The 24,056-nt window shown below is 40.7% G+C and overlaps 1 protein-coding gene across 1 annotated transcript in view; it reads right to left on the bottom strand.

The window, feature by feature from the left end:
* The window catches only part of LOC129113774 (protein turtle homolog B-like), a 116,985-nt gene that overhangs the window by 30,445 nt on the left and 62,484 nt on the right, over positions 1-24,056 (bottom strand). The window contains exons 6-13 of the mRNA XM_054626245.1: positions 19,115-19,256; positions 13,790-13,935; positions 6,081-6,223; positions 5,747-5,887; positions 5,528-5,644; positions 4,873-5,023; positions 3,799-3,910; positions 1,101-1,276 (exon numbers count right to left, since the gene is read on the bottom strand). Coding sequence (XP_054482220.1) covers positions 1,101-1,276; positions 3,799-3,910; positions 4,873-5,023; positions 5,528-5,644; positions 5,747-5,887; positions 6,081-6,223; positions 13,790-13,935; positions 19,115-19,256 — 1,128 coding nt within the window. The remainder of the gene's footprint in view (positions 1-1,100; positions 1,277-3,798; positions 3,911-4,872; positions 5,024-5,527; positions 5,645-5,746; positions 5,888-6,080; positions 6,224-13,789; positions 13,936-19,114; positions 19,257-24,056) is intronic.

Here is a 24,056-nt window from a genome sequence, read left to right as displayed (position 1 = left end):
TCATCTGGTTCTTTTTAGCTGAATCAATTTGCTTTTGTGATGTTTACGGGTTTGTCAAACTTTTCACCCTTCAGTCAAATGACCTAATGTTGATTTACCATTCTCTCTAAAACAGATGCCCGTGTGCACACAAGTAAATGCAACAAAGCATGTGTTGCCTTGTCCGGTTCTGTATGTAACAGCAATATATAAATATCGCTAATGCAACAAACTTTGAAATTATTTATTGGGGTGCACATTTTGCTGCAAACAAAGGCCAAGAATTGTTTCTCTCAAAATGGTTGCCAACGCCACTTTAGATCCACGTGATTATTTTTGACATATTATTGAGTAATGTACAAATTAACTCTGGTAATATCTTAATAATATGACTTCAACTGCTCAGTTGTTTTTTGCCTTTTCTTTGACTGACAACATCCTCAACAACAAGTGCCCATATTATTTTATCTGATTTTAGTTATGTCAAGGATACATTTTGGTACAGTTTTGTTATATTTTTCTAAACAAATATAGACCTGCAGTTTAATAAATTAAAAAACAATGCAATTTATATCTCAACATTGGTCAGAAAAATTGCATTTATATATTTTCTTTAAATAATTAGGCCTGACAGTGTAACATACTTTTCATTAGGGCCAGAAAATGAAATGTTCACCAATTCATTGGTTTACTCACTGACTGACTGGCCCATAGAGGCTACTAGGAAGAGTTCAACAATATCTAAAAACATTCCCTGAACACACCTCAACTATGTAGCATTGTTTATAAGTAGAGTTTCTGACTAAACACCTGTAGACATGGAGCCAATGCAGGAATGAAAAGCTCATAAACCATCAGCATGATCCTTTCCTGCTGAGAAGTGAAACATCACACGATCAACACTCACACGGAGGGTGTTGTTTGGATTTCCCAGAGCAGGGGCGTGATACAGTTACTTGTCAGACTTCATTTACAGCACAGAAAGTTTCTAAAGTTATTGCTGGAGCGCTAACCTTTTCTGGAATGATATCCAGAAATGTTTCTTGAGCTGGATTACGTTTATATTTGTATATTAACCAGAGTACTTGACATAGCTCTTCATCAGCGGTGAGTACACTCACCTAGTGTGTTCACAGTGACAACCTCGCTGAAAGGGCCTGTGCCGAGCTTGTTTTGGGCCAGGATGCTGAACTGGTATGTTGTCTCTGGCTCCAAGCCGGGCACCACCATCCAGTCGTGGCCTCCAGGCACGGGTATGGAAAGCCAGTCGTGTGGACCTAAACGCTCCCTCTTCAGCCTGGAGGGGAGTCGGGAGGGGAGAAGGTGAGCGGACGGACGGGAGAGATTTTGGGAGAAGATCACTATTTTATACTGATGGTAAAAGTCGACTTAATGTTGATGCTATAAATAAGCCTGTAAAAGGATTCAATCTGAAGTCTTTTCTCAGCAGCATTATTTTATTAAGGTAATTTATGAAACAGTTCTAGTTCCATCATTGATCCAACATCATGTATTTTTGTTCACTTCATTCACAACGGGACTTTCACGTGATGGTAATAAAGCCCATGCTGCGCTCAGCTTTGCGGTTTGCCCATGCCATACATCCAGCTGCACCTGATCACCAGAAAAAGCAGAAAACTCTACACATGCAACAGTCCTACTCTAAAGATCTGGTTAGATAGTAAAGCACTTCCTTTATGCTATCACCTACAGAGATAGGTTTTTTTTAGCAACATAGCTACTGTAGTACTCTGAAGTGCACGCAGTACAATTCAATATATGAACTAAAGGGGACACATTCAATTCACTTTTTCAGTGCTTGTGCACGTAGATGTGTGTGAATTAAGACTCCGTTTTTGTGGGCTGCTTGAATCAGAAAACATGAGATTCAACGAGCCAATCAGATTTGGCTCCCTTCTTACGTGACATGCAGACTCTTTAGAATATTATGCCCCCATCCATCTGAGTATCTTCACCCAGGACTTGAGAACGGCCTTTGCAAAGGTGGTCCATATTTTTTCTCCCAAGCCAATCAGAGCAGTTCAGGATGGGTTCTTAAAGAGACAGGCGCTATAACGGAGCATTTCAAAAAGAGGGCTGGATTCAGGTATATTCAGACACTATGATAAAAATAATGTGTTTTTTTTAACATTAAAGTATGTAAGCATGTTCTAGCAGAAACCCCAAATACACTGTAAAATTATCATAACATGTCCCATTTAAAGTATCAATATAAGGGGGAGATTTTTTCTGCCCCCCGGACTTACTTTATATGAAGTATCTGGTAAAGTTGTTTTCCTTCTTGATACAGCTGCACAGCGCACACTTAGCCTAAAGTAGGCCTTAATTAAAATTAGTAATGCTAATCCAATTTAGATATGCTTGACAGCTGAGTGGCTTTGTACTAAGAAAATGTAGCAGGTTTCACAGCTTATGGATACTTGGAATAGTGCGCTGTAGTGTTTTACATAGTAATAATCAAGAGAGTCAGTGTGCATCTGGGTTTTTTTTGGCAGGAAGGTTTTGAACAGAATGTTGAAAACTACTTATCATCCCTGGCATGAACACAACGATGAAGTTTAAATGCACTTCTTTAACTGACGGCAGGGTTTCAGAGGAAGAACCACCTGAGAACTGTCACTGAGATGGATGCAACCCAAAGATGCTCTGCTCACATCACTCACTAATGTATGCTGTCAGTATGAATATCATTAATTAAAGTCTGCCTTTCTCTATATCTGTGCTGCTCTGCGGCTCCCTCGCTGTTTTAATAAAGCATGATGGGAGTTGGGTTTTTTATAGTTGATGCTGTGGATTTGTTTAGGACATCCTAATTAAAAAAAAGGCACTATTTACTGGATGTTGGTGTCCTGCATCGTGTTTGGGATGTTTAAGGAAGAGACTTGGACGAACACTTCAGAGGGCTGAGCTGCTTGTGGTGAAACCCAACTTTAATCAATGCTGCATCCCTCTAGCAGGGTCCAGTCAGGCTGCCTGACAACGATATTATCTCATTATAGTGACAAGCCTGCTACAACTGCACAGGCCAATTGGTGAAAATACACAGATAATGACAGAGGAGACACTCAGAATGCAACTACTGAGTTTGAGAACAGTCTGCAACACATATTACTGTCGGCAGTTACTGCTATCACAATTACATGTATTAAATATATATTTAAACCAATGCCAATAACCACATTTGTTGCTAAATCCTCAAACGAGTCAAAGCCCTTGTAGAGGAGTTTGTTAGGATAAAAACAACCTGCACATCCCAATGGACATGAATACAAGCCGTCAGCAAACTAAAATCCCATGGACCTTTAAATGAGCGTCCTAAACTTGCTCTGTTCTATTGATTAGTAAGACATTATGTTTGTTTCCGCTCTTCTTATTTGTCATTAGTCATATGGAGCTTTACTTGAATGCAGTGGTGGAAGTAGATTTACTCAAGCACTGTCCTTACTATCTTTGCTAAAATTTGAAATCCAATATTTTAAACCCAGTCAAGCAGCAGCAGCAGCAGCAGCAGCAGCAGCAGCAGCAGCAGCAGCAGCAGCAGCAGCAGCAGCAGCAGCAGCAGCAGCAGGACAGAGACTTTTGGGTCATGTTCAGTTTAGTTGCCACTGTTTTTAATTCGTTCCTTCAAGATCAGAGCTGAAAAACTCACTCACACGTCTGGATCCCCCGTGCATTTCCATCTCAACTGTTCTGAACACAACCCTGGAAAAAGACGTTTTCAGAAACAACAGAGGAAGTACTGGAAGAAGAAAAAAGCAGGAAGCAAAGCGTGCTGGGATGACTCACACATGGCCATACCAGACTGAGAATGTCTGCTGGAAGCCTCCGTCGTAGCCCACCTCCCAGGACACGTTGGCCAAGGTGGAGGACGCCGCCACGTGGATGCCGGTTGGGGCGTGGGGGCTTGTGCCTGCAGGGAGGGAGAAAGGGGCGAGAGAGGTGTTGTTAAAAGGGCACATCAGTCACAGAGTAGCCTCCCTGCGATACACTATATTCATTCTGAATGTCAAATGGATTTACTGTGGGCTGGACCAGGTAATGTGTTTTATAGCAGCCAGCCGATGTTACATCCAACTGTGAAAAAGAAACATTTATGGTTTTGCATGAATAATGTAATCCTGAAAAATGGTTGAGTCCAAAATGAGTCTTTTTGTACTTGTAACCTGTCAGATGTAAATAATGTAAGTAAGAGTGCTATGAATAAATTCCACCAAGAATTCTCAATATGCATTTTTGTCATTTCCGATCCCATTGTTTAGATCCTGTACTAGAGCCAGAGCAACAGGAAACCAATCAGGAGCCAGTGCAATACACTCATTGTTCTGCCCTGATTTGACTGGCTCTCATCCACATAGGAAGCACATTCATGGTCAGCAATGGACAAAGATGGACAACAGGACAGACGAGGTAAATAACTGCATTTATCAGAGACGTCAAAATATTTTAGGAACCTGGCATTTCAAAATCAAATTCTGGAGCAAAATCATTTTACTTCCACTGAGAGTTTACAGTGTGTTGTCCTTGTGGTTGAGAGGATGATGCATTGCACTACATACTGTTGTTCAGATGCTACCAATAAAGCAGGGTATACTTTAGAGCGGGGCTACCCTTGTGACTGACAGGTCTCTACCACGGCGTGGTTCGATCTGGGAGTTGTCCGAGTTTTCGTCTTACGTGTATTTTCAGTTCTTGAAAGTTCATTGTTAACATTTTGGTCTCATTAAAAATGTCCTATTCAGCCATCGGTTGTACTTAGTTCGGCAGTTGAAAAACGAACTAAAGGGGGCGGGGCTTAGTGAACAGTCGATGACTGCATTGCTGCATTCATGGAGATACTGATGTAACGTGCGTTTGTGTGTATTCGGGGGATACCTATGACTTGGACGTGCGTGCTGGCAGTGATGCTCGTGGCAACGTTGGTGGCGACACACTCCCACTCCCCGTGGTCCTCCTTTGTGAGTGACTTGAACTGTAAGCTGCCTCGGGGCAGAACATTGTGCTTGCTTTTGCTGGGCTTCCCTACCTGCAGTCGGACCGATCCAATGACACACAGAGTCAGCCGAGGAGAGAGAGAGAGAGACGGTGAGAGAAAAGGCAATTCTAAATTTACACCATACAGCTGGGACAGTTTGAAATATCAATCTACAATTTTACATCTACAACAATAACATTGATTTCAATATCTAATTTAAGTATCAAATTACACAGAATGGTGAATTTGACAAGTGGGAGGCAAAAACAATAGCTAATCACACAGCAGTCTTCGGCGAGATTAAACATGCCTCATAATCAAGCAAACAATCGAGAGAATCTAATATGTTTCCTTGATTGCACAATTTATAGACGCCATTAAAATATGATTAAAAATACTACAATGAAATACAGCAGTTTGAGTAATTAAAATCAGGCAATTTACTACAGGCACATGTTTTAGGTGTGAAAATTGCTCAATGGAGAACCCAGAACGTGGCTTCAAACAACGTGAAATTCAGTTTAGGAGGAGTGTAGAGTGTGGAAGGTGTCTTACCTTCCTCCATGTGATGTTGGGAAAGGGGTCTCCCTCCGCCTCACAGGGGATGACCAGTTCTCTCCCAGCCTCCTGCCTGTACTCCCCTCCAGGAACCACTGAGAATTTGGGAGGGTCCTGCCCGGTGGGGAAGCAGCAAAAACAGGTAGGTAAAAACAGATGAGATGCGATGCCTCCTTTATGCGTTTAAAAGCACTGGCTATGGGACTGTGGGCGTACCTTTAGCACCAGGGGAGCGGGAGTGGACCATCCCATGGAACCCAGGGCGTTGTAAGGCATGCAGGTGTAGGTGCCGAGAGAGTCCTCCGTCACCTCTGCCACACGGATGCTCCCATCGTCCATTTGGCTCCAACCAGGGTACTGTGGATGCAGAAGTCATGGACCATGTGTAAAGAAGGGTCACGTTTTGTTAAAGGCCGATGATAACTCAAATTAGGGACAGAGGAGCACATTGAAATCAAAAGGTTTGTAGTTTTAAATCCATTGGAGCTCCCACTTGTTTCCAGTCTGAGGCGGGGTAAAGTGAGCGGAGCCCAAAGCTGCACCGGCTCACCTTATCGATCCGGAGAGGGAGGCTGTCTTTCTTCCACTTAACCAGAGTTACGGGGGGGGTGGCATCTACGGGACAGCGGATGAAGCCGGGTAGACCGATGGCCACGTAGATGACGGATGGCATGTTTACCACACGGGCAGGATCTGGTGAAAAATAGAGAGAAAGAAAACATCTCTTTGTGAAAAGAGGGAAACCCGGCGCCTGCTGATTGTTAGAGCTAAGTAGAGAGGATTGAAAAATCCACCTGTTGATGGGAATTAGGCTTGTCATCAAAAGATAAATGAGTTAATGTGGAGCACAGCTGATCTCAGTCAATATTTGAGCGTGTTTGCAGAGAGTATTTAGTACAAAATTGAACACCCATATCCATGAGTTTTATACTTAAAGTGAAATCAAATATGCAGCATTGTGATGAAACAGTGAATCACACGGACCAAATCCCACTACAACCTGCTCTCATGCATGTGTGCTACACTCACTTCAATCACACTTTGATAGTCCCCCATCCCTTCACTTCTTAAACATGTGATGGTCACATGTCACAAAAGAATGATATAACAAGACCAATTTCTGCTAAATTGAAAAAAAAGTTTGATTAGAAATGTGGTATTAATGTCAGCCAGATGGAATAGAGATGAATGCGTGAAGTTAGCTCTTCTGACGGCCTTTCATTAATTAAGCCTTTATTAGTCCCACAATGGGGAAATTACAATTCTCTGCATTTAACCCATCCCGGAGGAGCAGTGGGCTGCTAAGAAGCGCCCGGGGAGCAACTGGGGGTTAGGTGTCTCGCTCAAGGACACTTCGGCATGTTGACTGTAGAGGGGTTTGAACCACCAACCTTGTGTTTTACGGTTTACTCTGGTGACTGAAATCAGAAGGTATCTGGTCCTCATCCACAAGATTAAAACAGCAACTATTTCTATTCCCAGTAGAATCTAATTTTATTATACCTTAAAAATGATTTCAGAAATAAAAAAAGGATAAAACATGCACTGAGCTAAACCCCATTTTTAACTCTACTTTCATTTTATCTACTGTATGCTGGTATTTACTGCAGATGTTTATTGTATGGATCATTGTTATAACAAATAAAATTGCTCACTGTTGCTATTATTCAATAGAAATAGAGTCATCATCTGAATGAGTCTGCAAAAAAGTGGTGGACTGACCTAAAAAAAACTATTAAAACTGAGAATGTAAAATAATCATAATTTAAAGCTAGGGTTGGTAATCTTTAGAAACTAGAAAGAGTGCGATAGATTTAAAATATCTCATCCAACAGAAAAATCCAATCCAGTGTGGCCTCCAATAAAAGTAGATAGCAGTCCTATCTCCACAGTCGCTAAATCAAGAGAGATGTCGCAAAGTCGGCAACACTGATAGCCTTTAAGTCCTGAATCTCCAAAGTCATTCCCCCATTATCATAATGAATGTAAACAACGAGCATAGCTGTTGTTAGTACTGAAAGATGTCAAGCTAGCAGCTTGTGGAAGACTCCGATTGAGTACACGGGCAGAACGCGATCAAGTATATAGGTAGGTAGTTAGACAGGCCGGAAGCCCGTCCAATTAATACAATCGGCTCAAATGAAATACATTCGTACAAATTAAATAAATTGACAAAGTTATTACAGTCCTGGGACCGAAGCAGATACCAGATGTATTCTCTCTTTTTTGTCAGAGCATTTTATTCCTTCATTGCTGTCAGGATGTGATGAGAATTTCACCCCAACAATATCCCCAATTTTTTTTTAAGAAGATCACCAACCCCGCCTTTAAGTAATCAAATGAATTGGCATAGGATACTGTAAAAAAAAAGTGTAACTACAGAACTTCTTGAAACTAAAGATTATGTTCTTAATTTGAAGTCAAATTCTGAAAACAATGTGACTAAGTAGGTCTTAATATAGAACTCAGGGACCACAAGGGTTTCATTTAAAAGCTGCTATATTCAGGATTCACTGGTCGACTCAATGTGCTGCTCTCAGACGGCGGTTACAACAACGCCGTCCCGATGGTCGGGGTGGTCACCATGTAGAGCAATAGAAATGTTCCAAATTTGGTATATAGCACCTTTAGCTATTATGGCATCTAATAGAAAGTGTCTCCATTAGGGTCATTGACATAAATATGTTACTGTATAATTCTTTTTTAGACCAAATTTAACTATGGAACCTTCCGTTATGGACAGTTTATATAAATTCACACTCTGTCACACCTGACGAGCCTCACCTAAATTAGTCTAATCATATCAGCCCTTAAGCGTTTGACTTTTATTACTTTATTTGCTCCACATTAGTGGCCATCCTTTCACGTTTCCCCCCCTCTGACGTTAAGTCTTAAATAATTAGGATTCGATATGGTCGAGCTAAATACGCTTTGGGCGAAGACGGGCACACATGAGAAAAAAAAGAGAGTCCATCTGGCAGAGGAAAGGGGGCTAAGAAGAGGGAGAAAAAAGCTTCTCCTTTCTAAATCCTAAATTCTAAAGAGGGGAGAGAACAGCGTGGTTCCTAAATGAGGTCAAGGAGGAGAACTTCAAAGTAGGCAGTGGGTGATAAGGAGGAGAAATGGTGTGAGTGAGAGGAGGAGGAGGAGGAGGAGGAGGAGGAGGGTTGAGCGCTATCGGGCAGAGCGATATAAGAGCGTACAGGCGAGGCTGAGCACCAGCGTGGGAAAGATGACAGGTGAGAGAGAGAGAGAGAGAGAGAGAGATGTGACTGGATGACGTAAGGTGGAGAGGAGCCGGGCGGAGGAGAGAGCAGGATGAGGCGGTGTGAACTGGGAACGCAGTGAGGCGGCGATGAAAAAAAGGCGTTCATCTGGAAGGATGAGGAGATGAGAGAGTGAGTGAATGACTGCATGACAGGATGAAATGAAGGGATTGAAACACAGTGAAGGATCGATTGACCACACTGTCACCAGAACAACTTTGTTTTACAGCTGCTGTCCTAACCAGCTGCCCCCCCCCCACACCAGCACTCGGCCACAAAGATGCCCAGAGGAGCGCCGCCGCCGGCACCACAGACGAGACTATCAGCCAAGTTTCTAAATATAGCCCTCAGACGGTGCTATCGCACACGACACGCTGGTTTCCCTACTGCAAGATGCTTTGGGGGAAGTTATTCACTGGCGAGCTTTTCAGGGAGAAAGAGGGGGGAGAAAAAAGGAGACCGTGGGAGAAAGAGAGATTTAAATGAAGAAATGAAGCAAGGAGGGGAGATAGAGCTAAAAACAAATGAGGGAAGAGTAAATGTTGAGGATTGAGAGGAAAGGAGGAACAAAAGGTTAAAAAAAAAAACGAGAGTAAGTGGAGAGAATAGGACGGAGAGAGCAGTCTGCAGTCTGACGAAGAAAAGTCCCTGGTCTAACAGCAATGATGTAATCCCCCCCATTCTCTCACTTCCTCCTCCCTCTCACGACTGGTGTTGCCCGCCTCTGTTCGTCACACACACACACACACACACACACACACACACACACACACACACACACACACACACACACACACACACACACACACACACACACACATGCCACAATCTAATGTACAGACATCAAAGGAGGCAGGAGAGCGAAGGAATGCAAAATGTCTGTTGCCTTGACTACTGCCGGTGGCCGGTCACCAGTTCGCCCCAAAAATCTCCTGCATCCTCCTCCCGACAGGAGCCAGATGCTTTTACAAAAGGGACAAATTCACCTCGTTCCTGGAGCTCCGAGTGACTGACAGACTGAGCGGGTGTTTTATGGGAGGAGAGAAGACGGAGGCGGCAACCCATGATGAAGAGGGAGGGAGGGAGGTGGGGAGAGATAGAGATGTGTCGGTGTGCATGTGAATACATATACATAAATGAGTACAAATGTGATATAAAGATGGAGAGAGAGAGAGAGAGAGAGAGAGGGAGAGGCAGAGAGCAAGCATGAAAAAAATAGAAGGGTGGATTTGAGAGAGCAAATGGGTGTTTGGACGGGATTGGCTGAGAGGTGGAGCAGAGTTCGCCTGGAGACTGGTGGAAAGTCCAAATCCAGTCCACAGTGCAGGGGACATGCAGCCCTACAGCAGTGTCAGATTGGATGGTCCTGCTGCTGACCAGAAACTTCCAACTATGGATCAGCCTTCGATTAAAAAAATACGTTTGGGACCCTTCTCAGCAGTTAGTCATCCTCTAAAAAAAGGAAGCTAGGTCACGGATATTGTTTGGCGTTTACAGTAGTCAATAAGGCTGAAAGTGATAATTTAAGATTGTAGATACCAGCTCAACATGGACAACAGCATGCCGACAAAGCAGACGGGATGATATGGAGGAAGAAGAGGTCGTTTTAGACGTGAGGCCGCACATTTACCAGCAGAGAGCTGCTGGTGAAGAAGGGATGCAGGCTCACCCCCGCGATGGAGCTCATGCACTTGTGTCTGTATAAAAAGCTTTTAAATCAGATGCAAAATTTGTTTACTTTTTTGTTTAGTTTAAGTAAAATCTGATTGACAGAAGTTTTATCCGTTTTGCCGTGAAGTGCTAGCCCTTTTCCAAATAGTTTCCGATGACGCTGATGATACTTCTCAGATGGATCTGTGTAACAAACCATCTGGCGGGGTCAGGAAAAGGTGCAGAATGAACCATCACCATTTGATTTTTTAGGAAAATTATACCTACTAAACTACGTTAATGTTGGGCCAGATACTGGCGTATAGATGACAACCTCACACATATGTGATAAAACAACTTAAACATCTATTATGATTTCATGGGAACTTTAAAGCTATAATTTGTCGAAATAGTCATGACGGATGTAGAAAGTGTAAAAACAACAGATGAAGAATTCTTAAATGCCACTGTTTGTCCTACTTTCCTCAAGAGGAGCCTTCTGATGTTGCAACACAGTTATTATTGGACCTGTCACTTATTGTGAAGTCTAACTTTTTTGTGTTTGATGCTAAGTTTTGTAAGTGAGTCCAGCTGCCAGGCATGGGAGGCAGGCAGCACGACATCATGCTAATGAGGCATTGGGAACAATTTTACTTTAGTGATTATCAGGAGAAGTAGTCTAAATGCCAATCCACACAGAGAACGATTAACAGTGGCGAGTGAGGAGTCAGGCAGTATAAAACAGACAATAAAAGATGTTTTGAGAAAGTGTGAGTTACGGCAACCACGAGAGGTCCTTAAGCATGCAGGCATAACTGGCCACCTAAAATGTTATGCAGTTTGCTGCAGAGATTAGCCATGGACGGACACAGAGGTGCACAGTCAGTCACTGACACGGACATACATGCAAGTGATTGAATGATTCCCCTGGCGGAGATAACTATGAATGCAGACTGTAACATTACAATCAACCTTCACACTATAACGTGACGATCTCAACCCACAATGGGAAAAAAAGGTTGAATATACATTTTACAAAATACTTTTACAAAAGATAGCACATTTAAACCTTCCTCTTCACTTAAAGTTGCTGAATTCCAAATTCAGAGCATATCTTTGATTGGGGAATCGCTTCCACGCGGATCTCAACATGGACGACTGAGCCGGCAGGTTAGCAGCTAACGGTGCACTATATGACGGGACGGCATTATTAGTGGTAACCGCCGTATGAGTGCAGAGCACAGTGATTATGATAAGCTAATCAGTAGGGACTGTCATGCACAACATGCACTACATGCACATGCGGCCAGTCCAGTTATGTAAAGAAAATCGTGACTTCATTCTCTGCTCAGGTAGACATTACTCCACTAATCGCTCTGATAACAATTTGTAAATATTTAGAGCGTTCCAACTTGTACCTTACATTACTATTTAATGAAGTTTTTACGCCTTGGCATATCTTGTAATGAGCAAATTTGGTTCATCCTCCCCACTAGTTTTTTTCTTTTAATGTCCAACATCATCAAATGTACAAATCAGAGGAACTTGAATCATAGGAACCCTGTGTTCTTTTCTTATTGGAGCATAATCTCTACAGGAAGTTGTTTAAATCACACAAATCTGTCCCACTGTAGGCATATATTCATTCTCCACTGTAGGGGTTGGGGTAAAGTTTATTAATCCATAAAATAAAACAAAGCTTTATACTCCTCATGGTGCCTTCTTGAAAGCTATTTTTATACAGAAAATGACCGCTATCAGCCTGGTGAAGACAGTTTGGCCTGCCGCTGTCCTTTCAGCTGATTACGGGCAGACGTGGTTATGATGACAAAGACGGTGTGGATGGAACAGACTGAACGCCTCAGTTGCACTGGCATCCCACTCACGTCTCACTTTTTGATTTGGACTCCCACAAATATATCATATTAAGTATTTAAAAGGATGTAAGATTAGTTATTTGCCTTCAAAGAGAATCAACAACACAAGAAACGTTTTGATGATAACGGATATGATATGTTGAATAAAGGCAGTCAGACAGGAAGTCTCGATACAACTATTGTCTAAAACCGATACATAAAATACAACGTTATGCTCATCACCATTATCATAAAATAATTGAGCAGAGTTGTATTTTATGTTCATTGTAGACACTGCTAAATCGACATGCCTTATCAAAATAATACAAGTACTATTGTTTGTAATGATATAATAGTTTAGAATAGAACATAATAACGTTAATTAAGTAATTGTGAATGGTCTGCCCATAGGTTTTTTACTAACATTACATTTATATGTTTTCTATTTTACTATGTTCCCTGTGTGCAATTGTTTATTCATGACTATTGACACCTTATTTATGCCTGTTTACTGAGTGTTTATGAGCCTGATGAAGCACTATGCCAAACACTCAATGAAGATCTTCAATCATTTCCTATTGGGGAGTCACTTTTCACCAGTTTATTTGCTAAAGTCCCTGATGTAGTATTTCATTAACCAGTTTTCTGAGTGAGGGAACACTATATGAAACCACTTATTTCTTGTTAGGCCCTTTTAGCTTATTTGTACATCACACAAATCTATATCTGGGTTTCTCTCTGTCCTTTTCTCACTCGTTGGAAGTGGACGGGGCTCCGTTGGAAAAAAAGGTGATGTCTCCTGATAGATGTCAATCATTGATGTCAACGCTGAAAAATTAATTATTTAATTATTTAAGAATTTAGGGTATTGTATTTTGTATTGTATTTTGTTTTGTGCTGTATTATACAAGGACTTAGCCTACAGTTTCTCATAATAAAATGAACTTAAATGAAACGGTCATTGAAAATCGATAATTGTTTAGATTACTCGACTAATTGGTAAAAAAGACGAATTGATAGACTATTTCACGGCAGCACTAGTAATATCACAATCTTCAACGCACCAATCAGCATTGAGCAACATTTTAATAAGAATCTGATCAAAGCTGGTTTGGTCAGTGTTACTCAAATGTGATCAAATCACACCCTTATAGTGTCAACCTCTTAATAATGATCACCTAAAGAAGTGTTTTGATGTTACTTATTTCGTTATTTATATTTAATGTCTAAGATTTGAAGCCAAGTTTCGAGGGGCTTTAAGTTATCCATGTTCTTGCAGTGGACCTGCTCGGCCATGTTCCTTTCCATCGAACCTACAGCATGATTAGCCCTTGGCTTTAGGTATAAATAGTACAGAGTTGAGGATGTGGTGGCTTTGACCCAAATATACAGAAAGGACAAAGAGAAGACAGAGGGACCTTTGCAATGAAGCAGGACGCACTGTAGGGTTCAGCACATGCAGCAAAAGAAAAGTCAAAGACACTCACATTGTACTGTTAGGTGGGCAGAGGCGGTCGGTGGTGTGCCCAGGCTGTTGCTGGGAGCACAGGTGTATTTCCCATCGTCCTCCGGCTTGACTTGGGCAATGATGAGGGAACCGTCAATGAGAATACTGACTCTGCGCTTTAAGTCACTGTGAAAATATAAAATATAGAAACATTCAGGTATTTAAAAATAAAACTCATATGTACACAAACAATTAAACATAATTTAACAGCTATCTTCCAAACGGACGCTTTAAGCCTTTCATAGTACTGAATGCTATCACAACACATTCATCAGACGGACATTTACTTGAGAATATTTAAGGACAGATGTGAGGGTCCTGTGACAGAGGATGTCCAATGTTGTACAGATTAGAAGGCCCTCGGAAGCAAATTTGTAATTTGTGATGTTGGCTTATACAAAATAAATTACATTGGAACCGACCGTATCCCTACATCAGGGTGACCAGGCAGATATATTTCACCAAGATCCTCATATTGTTGTCCCTGGGCCCTTCAGTGAAAGACTACAGTACACTGATGGACAATGTTGTCCACACAGCAGTTTAACAGGAGAATGAATGTGATTAAGAGACCCTAATGTTGAATCAAGATAACAAAACAGCTACCAGTGTGTAGAATATTGAAGTTCTGTTGTACTAGTATACATTTCTCATGATAATTTACCTTTGAACGAAATCTGAATATAGTTGGCACAGTTGTAAAAACTATTACATGTCATCAACATGAAAAAGAAAACACATAAGCATTATAGCACTAAAACAATGGGAAGATATAACAAAAAAGAAGGAAAAGATGAGCAGAATCTGCCACCATAGGTAAAGCTGAGGATAAATGAGATGTGTGTCAGTTGCCCACTGAAAGTGAACAGCTGATATTATGTAGATGGGTGACCCACCAGATACATATTCTTACAGCTGAGTAATTCTTTCTTAAGGCTTATCAGTCTCTGAGAGTGGAGCTGGTGAATCAGTTCACTACGCTATTGTGAGAGAAATGACACGGAGTGCAGTGTGGCTCCGCTCTGAAAGGTAATTTGTAATAATTTGAACCTTTAAGCTTTTTGCAAGCAATTCAGTTAAAGTAATGTGAATCAACATTTATAAAAGGAGTGTGAACATTTTATTTAAAATATCTTCGTATTAAAAACATTCAATTTAAAAGCAATGTCTCCTCTATTCAAACAATGGTGCCCTTTTAAAAGGGGTGCTTGGTGGGACAATTTCACAGCATCGTTTTCCTTTAAACATGTATATCTTACCTTTAATATCACAATTCAAATTGTATCCATAATTGGTGTTGTACCAAATACTTTGACGCTTCACTCCTTAATCATTTTAAAAAATCACATGTTTTTAAAATATTCTGCTTCAATCCATATTTGTTGGCGTTTAGCCTTTCATGTGCAAGTGTGTCTCTCTTCCACCTGTGAGGACTGAATAGTAGACTCATGATTAAATGATTGCCTTTGCCAACAAATCCCTTAAATTCAACATCTGTTTTCCCCTAATGTTTCTCCCTGGATTGTTAGTTCTACTCAGCAGAATCTTTTGAAAAGCTGCAATCATAACAAATTTGCAGATGATCTCTGATTTGATGCTTTGCTTTCAACACCTCTATATTATATGTTCAATCAGCAGAAATACTGCTTTACAAAAAAAAAAATATCCTGTGAAAGTGACACCACAAAGGTTGCTAAATGACAACAAATGTGTCGTCTCCATCAGGGATGATGTCATTTCTTCTCACTAGCTCCCCACCAGTCTGATTTGGAATGAGGCAGAGGAGGGAGCAAACCCAATGAATGCAAAATATCTGTTGCCTTGGCTACTGCAAGTGGCTGGTCAAAAGTCAGCAGACCCAAATCTCAGTCTGGCTTCAAACTCATCCCAGCTCCCTGGCTCCAAATAAAAACATATGTCTGATGTAGAAAAAAGGAAAGATACAACTATAGACAGAGCTACATGTTCTGAATTTGAAAGACATGGGCATTTACAGAAAAGTGAGGATGCTTTTTATTGCATTATGGGAAATCCTATAGTATGCCTCCTGGCTCTAAGCAACAATTGAAAAAAATTCAAATAGTCTTCAATTGCATACAGTGATTGATCTTTATTGTTTTAAGTTCTTTCTCTCTGTTATTGTTTATGAAATTGTTATGTCGTCATTGATTCTGAGCTTTCATTCAACCTCAATTATTGACGTTGCTTCTTTGTGCCAGATGTGTCTTTAGTCTTGATCAGCTAAAACAGCGGTCAACAAACCAAATTCCTTCACCGTCACATTCTAACCACATTAAAATGAATACTTTTCACAGAAGTGCTTCCAGAAACATGACTGTCACAAAAGTGTAGTTCTCCAGATATACACACACACACACACACACACACACACACACACACACACACACACACACACACACACACACACACACACACACACACACACACACACACACACACACACACACACAAGGTCTCGCAATAGTCGAGCACCTCGAAAAATGGGATTAGCGGAGTATGAACGTGCGGCTGAGAAATCTGCAGGCACTGTGTGTGACGATGAGTCAAGCGTGAACCAAGGTCTCTGTGATCCCCTTCTTCAGTTCCAACACAAAGCCTACAAGCTGTGTGGATAAGAAGGGATTTTAAAGTCTGAAATATCTGGCTAAATTATCATTGGTATCTGTATCAATAAATCCTCCAACCTCACAATGGTATATATATTTATTCTAAAGAGTTTGTGCTATGGAGCAGTAAATAACAAACAGGGTGAACACATTTATAGTCTGTGTTTTACAGCTACCTTTGTAGCTTTTAGACTTACAGCTCCTCTGGAACCAACCGTCCGGCTGTGAACCATGAATCAAGCTGTGTGCAGAATATCATTTATATGAAATTCAGAGCTTTACATCCACTGGGATATCATCACATGAGGGTAAGAAAATGTGTAGCCGGCCGAATATATTGTCTCCATTTTAATAGCAGCATCATACATCAGTGACGGTATACATGGGACGGATGGCCGGTTCCATTTTGGATCTGGTTCTAAGTTGGTAAAATAGTATATCTTGTTATTTGAGCTCTAGGGCTGTGTATTGGTAAGAATCTGAAATACGTTACGTTTCATATTACAGGGGTGATTCAATATATCAGGGTGTATTGCAATACTGTAAGCAAAGATATATATTGCTTTTTTTAAATCAAATTTTAGGAAAACTGTAATAGTATAAAGAACATAACGCCTTTTGCAAAAAAATCTGAGTAAAGGGCCACTGTCTGCCACAAATCTTTGCATGTAAAATGTAAATTAAAAATCAATAGTGTTTTTGAGAAACAAGGCAGTATAACAAAACATAATATTGCAATTGTAAGTTTACACTATTATCTTTCCCCGATTATTTGTGACACTTCAGGCATCTGAACGAATGTGCTGAGTCAGCAACATCGGTTGTTAATAACACAGACCAAAGTGTGGATGTACAATGTCACCAAAACTAATACACAGTGCAATATTTGCAGGTGAGTTCTTATGACCGAGGAGGGATCAAGTTCCTGCTGAAATATTTATCCTCACCACATTATGTTAAAGTTGCAAACTTGATAAGCACCATCACTCGGCCTCAGCCACCAGCACCATTTGTGACCTGCTGAAGTGCAGCTACTATTTTGCCTTCAAGTAACATTAAATGCTTTAATTTGCCATGAATTTAGTTGATTATTTATGAATGATAAAATAGATTTAATATCATTTCCACTTGTTTTGACCTCTGCAGCTGTAGAAATACACTTTAGACTTTAAACTCATGTCCTTATTTGACATGTTCAAAGTGTAGACATTCTCTTTTTGAAATAAACTTACAGTATTTTCTTTAAAGACCATTTGCTATTTTGCCATAATTTCATAATATTTTAGGGGGCATGAACTGGCCATACCAGTAAAAAAGTGAAAAAGCTCCCCTTTGTTCAGCTATTTTACACTTGTGCATGAGAGCTGGGTTCATCCCTGTGTGCTCCGTCTCCTAAAAAAAACACAGTGCATTGGAGCAGACGTTGATGCAATATGATGCATTGTGAATGTGCACCACTAACCAAACTTTACTTTGGTGGCTGAGGGACACTTTATGGGAGAGCAGAATAGACAAGTGCATTGTGTCTGTCTGAACAGCTTCCAAGCATTAACGGCAGAAATGTCATCATCGCTTGTGGCAACGGAGGCAGATGTGCCAACTGACGGACATTTCTAGACATCCATCGCACAACATAAGTGATACACTTTCTTTTCATTATAAACTCGATTCGCTTTATTTACTAGAAGTATAAAGTAGCCTTATAATGGAAATACTCAAGTAAACTACAAGTACTGCAAAATTGTACTGTAATTCAGTAAATGTACTTAGTTGCACCATGAGGGTAAAATTATTTTACAGAGGAATACTGTACCTGAAAAAGGTAACATGTAAAATCATCTCATTCACAGTATTTAAAAGTTTACAACAGGACCTTAATCTCTCTGTGTACTTGTTCAACCTTGAGCTGCAACTTCTACATTATCTGACCACATTTCATTCAGATGTTCAAAGTTTTACAAAAATGTATCTCTGTAAGTTTGCTGGCATTTCAATAAAAAGTTACTAATTTACACCGGGGGTGTGACACATAAATGACCTAAAAATGCAAATTACTAGGCTGCAAATATTTCGCATCAGAACTATTCAAACTGGCAGCGTGACGAATCATGAAAGCTGCAACGCAATAAAAAGTTTGACTAGATTTGCGCAGGCATAGAATTAACTACTACGTTTTATTATTACATTACTTAAAGAGTGAATGTCTGAAAGGAGCTTTACTGTATCCAGTTAGCGCGGGATATTTTGTTTTACAGAAAAGGTGATTGGATTTGGATATAAAAATATAAAGAAATATATTTTTGTCATTTGTTTGCAAATATTGTTAATAGGTGCACAATATGACCTGGGATGTGACCTAAAATTCAATTTTTTATTTCATCTTAACTGTAAGCAATCAGTTAAGCCTTTTTTACACTAAGTAAATGCATCTTTAGTCGGCTAAATAACTGTTAATCCCAAAGGGCATATTTCTGTCTGCACACTGTTTGCCTGATCATCAGTTTAAAGGCATTTGGTTGTATTTTTGAAAAATGAAATTGAAGTTGTATCATTCCTCGCTATTGAATATCCACCACAAAGACACCATCATAACACAGGACTCTTAAGGGTGATGAACAGTAGGGGACAGATGGGTGAGGTGATATGGGAGACAATAATGAAACCGATCATAACTTTACTTCTTGAAGAAGACGTTGTCCTCCTCCCAGAACCAGGTGTAGGTCAGGTTGCGAGGGTAGGCCTCCGCCTGGCAGGTGAAGAAGGCGTCCTGCGAGATGTTCACTGTGATGTTCTCTGGTGGCGATACAATGAACGGAGGGCCTGGGAGAAGAAAAAAACACAGAAAAGGTCTTGATAAACATACATTAAGTAGATGTCTTGGCTCCAATGAGGCTAAAATAGATCACACGGCGACCTCCAGAAGGCAACCTCCAGTTTTACCGAGTGAAGCCAATGCTGAAATGTCTTAAAACTTGCATTCTATCAACTGACCAGCAGGGGGCGACTCCTCAGGTTTAAAAAATAAATCAGATTTAATAAAAGTCTATGAGAAAATGACTACTTCTCACTTAATTTATTACCTCAGGAAACATTGAGTTTGATTGACTCTTATGAGTTTATGGTCTTAATCGCTAGTCACAAGTCTTCCTCAATACAGCATGATGTTCATTTAGTAAATTATGGTCCATTTAAGGTAAAATAGACCATAAAGAGGGGTGCTTTAGGGCGGGGCTTCTGTGATTGACAGGTCACAAAACAAAAACAGTAGTACATTCATGTAGTGCATTTTTTGAACAGCAGCAACAACAATTCTCTGGGATATTGAGGGGACAAGTAACCCTCCTACATTGTTAAATTCCACATGTTTCATACCCAATTTGGTCCCATGAGGGTCAAAAACCAGTTTCAGTCTTTCTTTAATAGCATTGCTTGGCTCCTTGTAATGCTGCTTGCAGCTTTGTCGAGAACCGCACAACGCTCGTTGACTCCAGGAAAGTGATGAAGAGTTTGGCTGTAACGTTTGCATATCCAGAATCCAGCAGCAATAGTGAACTGCAGTCAATGTGCGGCCTATAAAGGCCCTCTGCCGACGACACGCTCAAATCAGTCCATAAATCCCTGAAGCTCCACCCCTGCTGCAGCACAGAGCTATTGATTGTTTATCAAATGTTTATAAATATTGAAAGTGTCACAAGTCCAAACAGCACCAACTTCGACATTGCTTTTCATCAGGTCCCCAGCAATACACCCGCCAAGTGTGAAGTGGATCAGATGAACGGTTCTTGAGGTATACGAAGGACACACAGACATACAATCAAAGATTTCTTGATTTAAAGTTAGGATACAGGGCTGTCACTTTTTATTTTGAAATTCGGAATACTATTCAAACATGGGTAAAAATTCCAATGCGCAATCTTTGATCATTGGTTCTAATTCAAAATTCTCACTGGTCAAGCCCAACATTCTAAGCTGTGTTAAGCATAAGACATAAGCAACAATAATCAACTATTTTACTCTCTTACTGTCTGCAGCATGGCACTAACTAACACTGCACTGTCCACATAGGGAACATGGGTCATCATGGCATTCACGAGGATGTGACACAGATACGACTTCTCTCAGTGAGAACTTCCCACTCAGCTACGTCGCACCCACCGCAGACACAACATGGTAATTAGTTAACAGCTGCCGAGGGTGGTGGTGGGGTATTTATGGCAATGTGCGCATGCTGTGAAGACACACAGGGATTAACACCGGTGCATCTACTCTGTGGCAGACCCATGAGCTATATCACATACTTATTCTGCACTCAGTAAAGGATTATGAGAATCTATTGAGTGATCTAAGCTGTGCCAGATGGATCATTCTCCTTGCACGCATGGATATATATTTGTATTATAACACTTGGTTTGCAGTCATTTCCTAACATAACACATCCATAAGTTTGCTGAATTTGGTCAGCCTATTCTACCTTCATCCAGTTTCAGCTACTCAACACACACTGGGTGGTTGGATTTATATGAAAGCACCACTTTAGTGTGTGCAGTACCAACCAAAAATAGGTAATACTACACATAAGTACTGCTAAGGCAGACTGAGACATTTTTGTTTGAAAGATCTCATTGAATGCAACTTTCTACACAACAGGAAAAGTGTCATGAGTTTAGAAAGTCCAATCACGATGCAGAATTTCGACAACTATACGTGTCACGGATGGGGAGATGAAATGGATAGATGAGCGGACCAGATCTCAGTAAGGATCTGCAGGAGAGGGAGCAAGTATCAACCCAGTACCAGATCACCTCAACTGGCTGGAAGAGTAGAAAAAAAAGGATTTGAAGGGACTCATAAGCTTGCGCTCACATGACTATTGGCCAGAGTCAAAAGGGAGGAGGAGGAGGAACGGCACCAGACCCTAAATCCACGGGCTGAGGAGATAATTGGTGATGAAGAGATTGATGAAATGGCTGCAGGGCTCAAGGCACTAAACCTGGCTGATCCAGGAGCAGCTGAACATGCAGTCAGTGAAGAAAAGCTATGACAGGAAAGAAGAGAAAGAAGGGAAACAAACTTACGTTCAGGAACTGCTGAATGTTCAGAGAGTGTTTTGTTATTTAATTCATTTAAATCAGATTAATAAAGCGTAAATCCTGGTACTATGTTCACTCAAAGAGCGACGACTTAGGCCTTTTGCAAGGACATTGTCATATTCTTATCCAAAACCTATCCTGCTTGTCTGTGAGGCTTATTTTTACGATTTTACTAAGGCAGATTCACTTAGATTCCATTTACACTTTAGTCATTTAAAGTGTCTCGTATCCGGATGAAAACCGAGATGAAATTTTGAGACCCTTTTATTTACACTTATAGCTGTTTGGTAACTGCCAGATAAACAGAGGAATGACTTTTAGCTGGCTGAAATGATGAACTGTCTAAACTCTTGTGGCTGCGTCTGTCTTAAATCGCTTGTTTTAACTCGATGAAAGCCACCTGTAAGTGAGCAGGTACAGTTGTTTGCTGGCTACATATAAAATATGAAAACTGCCAACGACATCAGAGCAGCACCGTGCTGTGACAGAAACAAAGAGGGATTGGCTTGTTGATAAGTTTGATAGTAAAAAGGGAGCTGCCCATCACTTGGATGGGAGGGGGTCAAGGGGAACTGACAGTAACAGATGATCATACAGTAGGTGTTGTTAGACTGGCTGAAAGGGAGGATGTTCCTCTGTATAAAGACCAAGAGGCAGCTGATGGAGTGTCAGAATTTGCCATATTGTGGAAGCTCTCAGTTAATTGCCAAGTAATGATGATATGAGGAACATTTGATTTGCATGAAGATTGTTTAGTTATCTGTTTTAATTTTAGAATTTTAGGAACTTATTCAACCACACAAAGTAACTGCAGAGAATGATGTACATCTCTACGTAACTCATGCAACAGGTCTGGGACAATCTGGAATTTGGTTTGTAAAGAATGACGAAAGCTGTCTTAAATCACTGCCAATTGGGAGGAAATGTATCAGCTGTTCTTGCCAGAGGTCCAATGCCTAAAGTGCACATGCAGACACCAAATAACGATTTTTGGGGGCTAGATTGTCTCGGAGGTTGCCATGGATCATGGTTGTACCTGGATAGTGGTTGCGCTTATTGTCGTGGTTCTGCTTGAAGCCCACTTCTATTGGTATTTTAATCGGTTATATCTATATTATCTGCATAGTTGTTGTGTGCCTCTCTTTGGGCCGCTGAGTGTAATCTTAACCAGATCTGTATGAAAAGGAGTTAAGGAGTTGAACATTTTTTGTCGCTTAAAATGTTACGAAACCAGTATCCTTAAAGTGATACCGATACCTGTGGAGTTCTTGATTTGATACATTTTTTTTTTACTTCTTTCAAAACCCTTCGTGTTAATGGAAGCATTCAGGTATTTCCATCAGACACCACAGGCGAGTACTAGATCTGTACTTTTGAACGTGTTGGTGGTATTAAGGCACGCTGGACCACCAAGTTCTGTCAAAAAAGGCGCACTTGACATTACCACACCACAGACCATTTGGGTTGTAGCTGTTGGGGCCAATCAAACATTGCATTAAACGGACCTTTCCCGTGATTGGCTGCAAGCAAAGCCATAGAAACATTATTTTTTTCTAGATCAGGGTACAAAAATGATCAATTGCAAGTGTTGTTTGACTGGGCAAGCTTCATTACTTCTTGGTACTGAGTTATTTTGTCCGATACCTTAAGAGGTATTTAGTACCTACGCACAGACCTACTGTCCCAAAAGGCATTCAGTAAAATGCCCAAAAGAAAGTGTCAAACAATTTACAATCTGACAATAACCCCTTTTTAGGTTGATTTTCTTACTTTTAAAATCCTTTGCAAATTAATGCAATTCAACTGTTATGAGAACAAATGTTAACTTTAAAGACTCTCAGGCCAACAGTGAATCATTTCTATTTAAAACAGTTTGATGAAAGAATATTATTGTGTAAATAAAAAATGTATTTAATGACAATCATCATTGCTATGCAATATGACCCAATATGATCTATAGCAAATGCAGAGCTCTCTTAGACAGTATGCTTTATCCTGAATGTGCAGTATAGTTCCAAGACACGATACAAACAGCATCTCCTCCTCCAATTGGGACGACTTCCAGGAACTGTAGACACAGAGCAGTACTTTGTCAGAACTTCTCTCCCTGGCATTCCTGTCATGTGAAACCCCTCAACACCAATCTCTGAATATTACTGTCAGATACAAATACAAGCAGCCTGCGCTAACATTCAGCTGTGAGACAGTGTTTATGAGAGGCTGGTTTATAATAACCTTTGAACACTTTCTCCTGTCAACAGATGTACACACACACACACACACATACAGAAGCATTTATCCTCGTATTCCCCAATTTGTTCATAACTGGTCCACACAAGGATGAAACACACACACACACACACACACACACACACACACACACACACACACACACACACACACACACACACACACACACACACACACACACACACACACACACACACACACACACACACACAGCTGCGTTTAGCCACTGTTGCGACTATAAACTGCTAGTCCCATATGTTAATACTGATCTGTAGCCCAC

This window comes from Anoplopoma fimbria, chromosome 24 (assembly GCF_027596085.1).
Source record: "Anoplopoma fimbria isolate UVic2021 breed Golden Eagle Sablefish chromosome 24, Afim_UVic_2022, whole genome shotgun sequence".
Lineage (NCBI taxonomy): Eukaryota > Metazoa > Chordata > Actinopteri > Perciformes > Anoplopomatidae > Anoplopoma > Anoplopoma fimbria.
The sequence above is the reverse complement of the archived record's forward strand: the minus strand, read 5'-3'. Positions and strand labels throughout refer to the sequence as shown.